Consider the following 10008-nt stretch of genomic DNA (forward strand, 5'->3'; position numbering starts at 1 on the left):
TAAACGAAAATCGAAAACAAAAAAAAAACTCAAAATTTAATTGGATTGAATCGATTTTTGGATGAGTTGGTGAAAACCGATCCAATTATTCCCCAACCTTACCATCTAACTACTTGGGCATTTCCCTAATTATAACTCAAAAACCATATAGCAAAATTATAAATCCAAGACCCATTAACCCATCATGTTGGAGAAAGTGAGTTGTGCTTGATCTATGTTATGATTTTTTTTTGTAAGATACATAATATATTATTATTACATGGGTTATTGTTGTACAACAACTCCTCTATAGGATAAAAATTTGGACTACTTTGTATCTCAGGAAACAATATTATAATTTTTTTGTTGGAGTTAAAGATGGTAATTCAACTTTTTGTTGTACAATGCTTCTAGATTGCACAATAATCATTATACAAACTTTACAAAGCTGATACATACAAAACATATGTTATTTGCATAACGGTCTTCATACAAATCTTAGATTTTTCAAAAAATCAAAAACCGATCCAATCTAAACCGAATAAAATTAGATTGGATCAGATCAGATTTGAAAAAAATTCAAACCGAATGGATAATACATGATTAAACCGAAGGGATTGGATCAGATGATTTTTACTTTCAAAACCAATCCAATCCAGACCGCGAACACCCATATTTGATAGTGAAAGACCATGCTATAAGTGCTGGGATCGATGAAACACTTCTTTAATCAACATAGTTTCTACATAATTTGCATTTCTCATGGATTTGTCTTATATGTTTATGTAATGGGTGAGGATCAATTTCAGCTTTACCAACATGACATTCACACCAATAACTCTAAATCATCTCCAGTTTCAGGTCAAACGACCTTATATTCATTCACCTTATGAAAGATCCTTAAAATTATCTTTCTCGTCACATAGAAATCATGTCTACACTTGAATTTTAACACCTCTATATTAAGGTCCTTGTTATGGACCCGTATAATGGGCCCATTAAGTAGCAAGCCCAACAAGGGGCAATCCAAGATATGGATTGATGCTAATAAAGGATAGATATTCATCAAGGATACTAATCCTAATGCGACAGCATAGCTATCAAGCCTGGACCCTCACCATAGGAACCAAAGGCCCATCCACACTACCTACAAGTAACCTCTATAAATACAAAGGTAAACCCTAAAGGTACGCACGCTCTCTCTTACTGTTATGCTGTCACTGTGCGCACACACACACCCCATTGGCTAACGCCGTTATAGTATTCTGTGCACAGTGATCTGCTTGACTCAAGGGTATCTCCTCTATAGATACCTTGGAGAGGGCACTAGATCCAATATTAACGTACTAGCCTATTGGGCTAGACATCTCTGTCTCACGGACAGAACATTGGCGCCGTCTGTGGGGAAATTCTTCTTTGAATTTGAAGTTCCCACCAAATCTGACAAGGGATGGCAATCCAGACGAGGAGCAGTAGCCAGCAACCACCCCCGAACCGGAATCAACCATTGGATCCAGTCCTGGAGGAGACAAATTAGCCTCAGAACCAGATTGGAAACAACATAGATGACGACCACGTCCAGGTAGAAGACGATGTCTCAGACACTACTTCGACACCGGCGCGTCGAGATAGGGGGGCTGGGGCGAACGTAGCTCCAATAAGAAACAATTCTGCCCAACATCCTGGAGATCTGGTTGCACGCATTACTCAATCGGCTGATCCAGATACTCGGTTGGCCAACAATGCGTTTGCTGTAATCATGGAACGAATAGCAGCGCTGGAGACCCGTAATAACTTACAGCGACAACAGGATTTCAGGGTCATACGGGAGGAAAATAACAAGTAGATGCAAGACCTCGAGCAGCGATTAACGCGACTGACTGGACCAGGAACAGCCAATGTGGAAGGCCAACCTGCCAATGGCCGAGAGGACCACGGAACTCGGTTCAGCCAAACCAAGTTCCTCATGCAGAGAACCCTGCGAATGCGGTGAACCCGAACCAAGGAAACCAGGTCGCTGATGGCCAAGACGCTCAAAACCATCAGGCACATGCTGACGGTCAGGAGGACCGAGTTAGAACTCAGCCTCAACAGAATCCTCAGAACATCCGAGGGCGAGTAGAACTCGGCGGGTATAGGACGAAGTACAACAATAGCCCCTTTACTGGTGAAATACTAAACGCTGTCTTCCCGGAGGATTTTAACTCGGCACGTCTGCCAAAGTACGATGGGAGCCAGGATCCACAGGTCCATATAGATGCTTTCGACATGGATATGTACATCCGAGGAATTGATGAACCTCTCATATCTCGGATATTTGCCATAACACTGACTGGAGCAGCGCAGGTATGGTTTTCAACCCTTCCTGCTAACTCCATCAGGACATTTGAAGAATTCGGACAGAAGTTCCTCTTGAACTTTGCAACTAGCAAAAAGCATCCGAAGTCCGAGTTCGCTCTCGAAAAGATACGACAGCAACTTGGAGAAACCCTCTAGAAATATCTTAATCGGTTCAAGGATGCTGGATTGCAGGTCCCAGGGCTGCAAGAGAATGTCCATGTTCACCTCATTGTGGCGGGTTTGGATGGTGCATCCAGACTATCCAAGTAGGTCTATAAAGACCCAGTAAGGATGTTGGAGGAATTCAGAACTCGTTCGAAGAAATATCTCGAACTAGAGCAAATGGAGATTGCAAATGCGCAGTCTGATGAGGGCAAAAGGGGTAGCCCGAGAAGGAGGACCCCGGCCCGAAAGGGAAAGGAACGAATCGACAATAAGAAGAAAGATCAACGCCCACGAATCCCAGACATGAGGGACCGCGTTGGGAGATATGACAAGTATACACCTTTGAATGCGTCGCGCTCGCAAATCTGGAGGGAAGTGGCACTCACGGAGATGAAGAAGATGGAGAGACCCCGACCTATATTCGACAGAGGGGAAGAAGTTTGGACAAAGAGGGTTTGGACAAGTCCAAATATTGTGCTTTCCATGACGGACCGGGGCATACTACTGATCAATGCTGGGATCTCTGAGATGCGGTGGAGAAGTTTGTTCGAGATGGAAGGCTACGTCAATATGTGATAAAAACCCAAGGTTCCAGAAACAACAAAAGGAAGTTGGGAAACAGGAATCAGAGCAAAAGTCCAGTTCCTGAAAAGAAGAACAAACAGGATAGGAATCAGAAAAATGATCCCATTTATGACGAATTCCCAGAAGTGATGTTTGATTGTAATGTAATTAGTGGAGCCTTGGGGGGGGAGGAGGAGATACTGTAAGTGCTAGAAGAAAATACCTGAAAGAGGTACTCTCTATTCGAGATCGTCCCAAGTTCAAAGAAGACCCAACCAAGCCAGACCCTCCTCTTTTATACTTTACCAAAGAGGACATGCGCGGCGTGCTGCCGGGTCATGTTGACAGACTGGTCATTGCTGGGACCCTAGTGAATTGCCGGGTTCGGAAGATTTTCGTGGATGTAGGGAGTTGTGCCGATATCATACTCTGGGATGCTTTTAAAAAGATGAACCTGGATGAAGAGGACCTCAAACCTTGCAAAACGACACTGGTAGCCTTTAATGGAGAGCATACACCTCCTAAAGGCTACATTGATCTCAGATTAACCTTGGGAGCAAAGGAAGCGTTCAGATCAGAACGGGTTAGGTTCATAGTGGCCGATTTCCCTTCAGAATATCCTGGGAAGACCTACCATACATCAGTGGGACATGCTGGTTTCTACAAAACACCAGAAGATAAAAATGGTGAGAAATAAGAATGAAATAATCACTGTTTGTGGAGATCAGAAGGAATCCAGGGGCTGCTACTTTGATACTATCAAAGAAAATGAAGGGGGACATTTGAGCCCACCCCGAATTCACTCGGGGGATAAAACCGGTAGGAATGTAACTCCTCAGCAATCTAAGAAGCCGGTCAACATGGTTGAACTCGACATGAGAGAAGAAATAATGCCGAGACCCAAACCTGATAGAGAGCTTGAAGATCTCACGCTGGGGAAAGAGCCTGGTCAATATACCCGCATTGGTAAAACCATAGACCCCCAAATTAAGCAAATTTTGGCTGACTTTCTTAAAATCAACACGGATATATTTGCATGGAAGTCATCAGAGATCCCTGGCATCGACCCCGCATTTTGTTGTCACAAATTGGCAGCTTATCCGGGGTCCACGCCAGTTTCTCAGAAGAAAAGAAAACTGGGACCTGAAAGGAAACAAGTTCTACAAGAACACGTTAAAGAACTCTTGGATGCCGGGTTCATTCGGGAGATACAGTACACGACATTGCTTCCCAATGTGGTGATGGTGAAAAAACAAATGGGAAATGGAGAATCTATGTTGATTACACAGATTTAAACAAAGTTTGCCCAAAGGATGCTTATCCTATGCCTAACATAGATCAACTGGAAGATAACTCGGCTGGATTTCGTCTGTTGTCTTTCATGGATGCCTGTTCGGGATACAACCAGATCCCAATGTACCCGGCAGATCAAGAAAAAACGGCCTTTATTGCTGAAAAGGCCAACTATTGCTACAATGTGATGGCATTTGGATTTAAAAACTCAGGGGCAACTTACCAGAGGATGATGAATAAGGTCTTTGAAGATCAGCTGGGCAAAAATGTAGAAGTATACATAGATGATATGTTTGTGAAGTCATTTGATATGATGAATCATGTTCAGGATCTTGAGCAAACGTTTCAGAAGCTCAGGAAGTATCGCATCCGCCTCAACCCGGTAAAGTGCGTGTTCGGGGTAGCAGCTGGAAAATTTCTGGGTTTCATGCTAACCCACAGAGGAATTGAGGCGAACCCGGATAAATGCAAGGCGGTGCTTGACATGAAAGCACCCCAAAGCAAAAAGGAGGTCCAACAGCTGACCGGACGATTAGCTGCGCTAACCCGGTTTCTTCCAAAATCGGCTGAAAATGCTCTCCCACTCTTTAAACTTTTAAAGAAAGAAGCAACTGACGGATGGAACCCGGCATGTGAAGCCGCGTTTGAAAAAATAAAGAAATGTTTATCAACTCCATCGATCCTCTCAAAGCCAAACCCAGGAGATGTTCTAATTCTGTATTTGGCAGTAGGGGAGGAAGCAATAAGCGTTGTACTGATCAAGGAAACTAACGAAGGCCAGGAGCCAATTTACTTTGTTAGTAGAGCCTTACAAGGTGCAGAGGTCAGGTATCAAAAGCTAGAGTAGGTGGCTTTTGCTTTGCTGGTCACGGCTAGAAGGTTGCGGCCGTATTTCCAAGGCCATCAAATAATCGGCAGGAATAACCAGCCTATTCGGCAGGTGTTGCACAAGCCGGACCTGGCAGGAAGAATGACTAACTGGGCAATAGAACTCAGTGAATATGACATAACGTATGAAAGCCAGAAAGCAATCAAAGCACAAGCCTTAGCTGACTTCATAATGGAATTAACACCACCGAACTCGGATCACGAGGAACCCGGCGATGCATGGAAGGTCTACGTAGACGGATCTTCCAACAATAAAGGAAGTGGGGCTGGAATCATATTAGAAAGCCCAGAAGGAGTAACCATTGAGCATTCTCTGAACTTGGGATTCCCAACTTCAAATAATCAAGCTGAATACGAAGCTCTAATAGCTGGATTGATCCAGGGTAAAGAACACGGAGCTAGGAAAGTGCAAATCTTTAGCGACTCACAGCTGGTAACCTCGCAGATAGAAGGAAAGTACCAAGCCAAAGGTCCTATACTGATGAAGTACCTGAGTCGAGTTCAGGAAATTATGGCCGACTTTGATGAGGTTCGGGTTGCTCACATCCCACGAGGGGAGAATAGCCGAGCTGACATCTTGTCGAAGTTAGCCAGTACCAAAAATTCGGGTAATCACAGAACCGTGGTTCAGCAAAGTATAATAACGCCGAGTTGCGTGATGGTGATAACCTCCGTAAATGACTGGAGGAAACCTCTGGTCGATTATCTGGAGAAAGGGATACTGCCAGAGGATCGCCTGGAAGCTAGGAAGCTGGTCCGAGATGCGACACAATATGTGATCGTTAATGACCAGCTATTTAGAAAGGGTTTGCATAACCCCATGCTAAAATGCTTGACCTCGGAAGGAGCAGAGTACGTCCTCGCCGAGATCCATGAAGGAATAAACAGACATCACATGGGTGGCAAAGCCTTGGCCAGAAAGGCCCTCAGAGCTGGTTATTACTGGCCGACAATGGGGGCAGATTCTAAAGAACATGTCAAGAAATGTGATAGCTGTCAGAAGCATGCCAAGTTAATCCTTTCACCACCTGAAGAATTGAAATGCATCTCGGCCCCATGGCCCTTTTTCAAATGGGGAATGGATTTGCTAGGACCTTTTAAAGCTGGTGAAGGGCAACTCAAGTGGTTGATCGTGGCTGTGGATTACTTCACAAAGTGGATAGAAGCAGAACCAGTTACCACAATCACCTCGGCTAGAGTGCAAAGGTTCTTTGAACGAAATATTGTTTTGAGATTCGGAATCCCAGCCGAGGTGGTTACTGATAACAGAACGCAGTTTGCTGATAAGAAATTCCAACAGCTAATGAAAGACCTACACGTCATACATCGTTTTGCATCTGTGGAACACCCACAATCGAATAGGCAAGCCGAAGCTGCCAACAAAGTGATTGTGGAAGGTCTCAAAAAATGAATGTTTGCTGCAAAAGAAAGCTGGGTTCACCAGCTATACTTTGTCGTGTGGGGTTACAGAACAAGCACCTAAACTGCAACTGGAGAAACCCCTTACAGACTAACGTATGGATGTGAAGCCATGATTCCGGTAGAGATTGGAGAACCTTCCTGGAGAAGACTGAATAGTCTTGAACAAGGTGAACAACAGAACAGTAGAATGCTTACTGAAGAACTAGACCTTGTGGAAGAAGCTAGGGTCACAGCTCACTGCTGGAATATGATGGCCAAACAACAGACCGCAGCAAAGTATAATAAGAAAGTGAGACCAAGAAATTTTGAAAAGAATGACTTGGTACTCAGGAGAGCAGATATTGGCAACAAGAATGCCAGAGATGGAAAGCTAGCTGCAAATTGGGAAGGACCTTACCGAGTTAGAGAAAAACTCGGAAAATGAGCTTACATCTTGGAGACAGTCGAAGGCAAAGAAGTTAAGCGGACCTGGAATGCAGATAAGCTGAAGACATACTACAGCTAAATCTGCACTCCTCCGCTTCAATATTTCTAAATTGCATTTTGATTTAAGTTCTTTCCTCTACTAGGGATTTGACTAAAGTCGAATATGCCGGAAAATCCATGTAATTCGCAATTTGATATCAATAAATGAGGAATTTTTCTTTTTAAAAGATTTATCCTTGTCTATCTTTGATATATCAATATCAAATCCGAGGTACGAATACAATTTTCCATAGTGACTCTGATCTAGTCAAAATGTCTCTATTTTGGTCATGATACCAAAAAGGGGCAGATGGCATTATTGTTTTTACCTTAGATAAATTGAGTTATGAAATTCAAATTCAATTAAATGGCTAAGTCAAAAGACAAGGTCCATTACATATGCAAGCTTACCAGGATGAGTAAGTTAAACAAACATGCGTCATCGAATTGACATAAAGCGAAATCCGTCTAATGCTTTGACCTCGGCCAGGTCATGAATTAAAAACTCGTATGATGCACGAGTTCATAAAAACAAATTGGGATGAAGATTTCACCCAATAAGTATTGAAAAATAATGCAAACTCGGTATATCACTCATCAGGTGCGAGGGTGAAATATATCTAAATAAATCGGATTTGAATCTGAGCAACTTAGGAATTCCTAAAGCTTAGGGCCAATCCGGGTATGAAGAGGAATGCTACCTCGTAAAGGGGCTTATGCATATGCCAAAAATGGTTAAGTCATATCCTTCGACAAAGCAAAAAAGATTTGCCTAATCAAAAAAGCAAAAGCATTACTGCAACGACATGCTGAATTCTGACAAATCGATAACCTAGATAAATGCATCTACGGTGAATTCGGAATTAGGAGATGCAAAACGACATACCATAAAGCAGGATATTCAAAGCGAAATTGTATGTCTAGAAAACAAAATTAGAACCGGGATAAAACCGGCAATATTCAAGCTAAATCAAAAAGGGGCCCAAAGGACCCCAACAAGTTACAAAATCCAACCGGCATTCCGACCCTTCATTTTTCCGAGTTGACGGGGGGATCTTTCAGCACCACAACCTCCTTGCCAGACTGATTCATCAACTCGCCTTCCTTCGCGGGTTGGGTGGTGGCCTCGTCACCATCCTCGACGGCAGCAGCTTTTCCGGATTGTGAAGCCGAAACATGGGAAGGAGAGGTAATGTCGGGAAAAATGATCCGACCATCAACAACGTAGGCACGAGGGCTTAAGCCAACCAAATTCAAAAGCAAATCCGGGTTCAGAACTTGCAGCTGGCTTAGTGCGTTGTAAAAGGAACCAGTGACGGACTTTTCAAGTTCACCCCGGTAGAGTTTGGCTTCGTCCTGCGCCTCCCTCAACTGGACCTTAGTTTCCTTCAACGCGTCCTGAGCTGCCTTCACCTCCTGCTCCGCCTTTTCATAAGTGATTTTGAAATCACTCAACATCTTGCTATTGCTGGCGTGAAGATATTGGAGTTTGTCATGGTCACTACGAAGCTGTGCCAGGGACTCTTGCGCTTTGCCTAGATCAGACGAGCTTTTGGTGTACTTTTCCTTCATCGAGGAAAAGTCTTTTGTTACCTTAAGCAGCTCGGCGACAACCTTTGCTTTTCCTTCCCGAGAGGCAGCAGCCTCTTCAAGAGAATGAAGATACTTTTGCTTCAATGAACGTAATGACCTCGTCAACCCGGACAACTTCAGACCGCCGAGCTCCAGATCATCCAGCACCTTAGTTTCTTCAGTCGTGAAGGGGTTTGCACTGGAGAACGACTCAGGCGGATAAACCGCCTCCCGAATAGCATCTGACAATCCGGACTGCCATACGACATGCTTGGCCAAACCGGAACATGAGGATGGAGGAGGAGCTTTCATCACTTGCCGAGGAGAAGAGGGAGGAACATATTCGGCGGGGATCTCCTTGCCTTTGTTCCTAACTTGCCCTTTTTCTGTCACCTTGGCTTTTGTTTTGTTGATAGCATCCTTTTGCGGATTCAGCTCTGACAACTTCCTCTTTTTCCCCAATCCGGGGGAAGTATCCTTCTGCGACAACCCGGAGGGAGACTCTTTCCTTCCCGTGGTCAATGCAGCCAACCAGCTCGGAAGAGTGTTTGGTTGCTTTTCCATTTGGGGAACTGCAAAACAAAATAATGAAATCAGTTGTTAAGCGCAATATAAAGCACTTCAATATAGAAATCATACATACTTAATTCGGCATCAAGCTCCTCTTGAGACTTATAAATGAGAGACGCAACGCTAGCATGCTGATGCATCTGAAGATATGTACCGATGCGATCACGGTATTAATATCATTGGAGTCTAACTGAGATTCTTTAAAGCGGTAGCTGGAAGGAGAAAATTGGAAATGATCGGATGACCAGGATAAGGGAAATTTTCCCTCTACATCCTTCGTGCCATAGTTTTGGAGAAACCATACCTCCTTACCGGGATGCGCGCAAACCTTAAAGAACTTGTTTTTAAAACCTTTAAAAGACTCCGTGTAGACCTTAAAGAGTCTACGGCCAGGGGCACCTCTGACAGTAATCCAACCTTTCAGTTCTGGAGGTTCGCGACCAGTTCGATAAGAGATAACTTGAAAGAAGAAAAAGAAAACCATAACGGAAGGATGAAGAACAAGATATGCACAAAATCGCTCAAAAGCCTTAACAAAACCCCACCCGTTGGGATGGAGTTGTGTAGGGCATATGTGAAGATGATTGAGTATTTCTATTTGAAACTCGGTCAAGGGAAATAAGAGTCCGAGTTGAGTAACGAAATCTCTGTAGAAGAAAAAGAAGCAAGGACCCTCTTCAGTTCCGCCTGAACATACGGGTTCGTCTTCTACAGGAGTTATGATGTCAAAATTTTCAACCAACCCGACAG

At 43.8% G+C, this 10008-nt stretch overlaps 1 protein-coding gene across 1 annotated transcript; it reads left to right on the plus strand.

Annotated features, from left to right (window-relative positions):
• The first annotated feature begins 5311 nt into the window (after positions 1–5311).
• Positions 5312–6640, plus strand: LOC133292137 (uncharacterized). Its single transcript, XM_061490516.1, has one exon. The coding sequence runs from the start codon at positions 5312–5314 to the stop codon at positions 6638–6640; it is 1329 nt and encodes a 442-aa protein (XP_061346500.1).
• The last annotated feature ends 3368 nt before the right edge of the window (positions 6641–10008 follow it).

The sequence above is a fragment of the Gastrolobium bilobum genome, unplaced genomic scaffold (assembly GCF_033153095.1).
Source record: "Gastrolobium bilobum isolate Gb01-03AN ecotype WA unplaced genomic scaffold, APGP_CSIRO_Gbil_v1 utg124576, whole genome shotgun sequence".
In the NCBI taxonomy this organism is placed as follows: Eukaryota; Viridiplantae; Streptophyta; class Magnoliopsida; order Fabales; family Fabaceae; genus Gastrolobium; species Gastrolobium bilobum.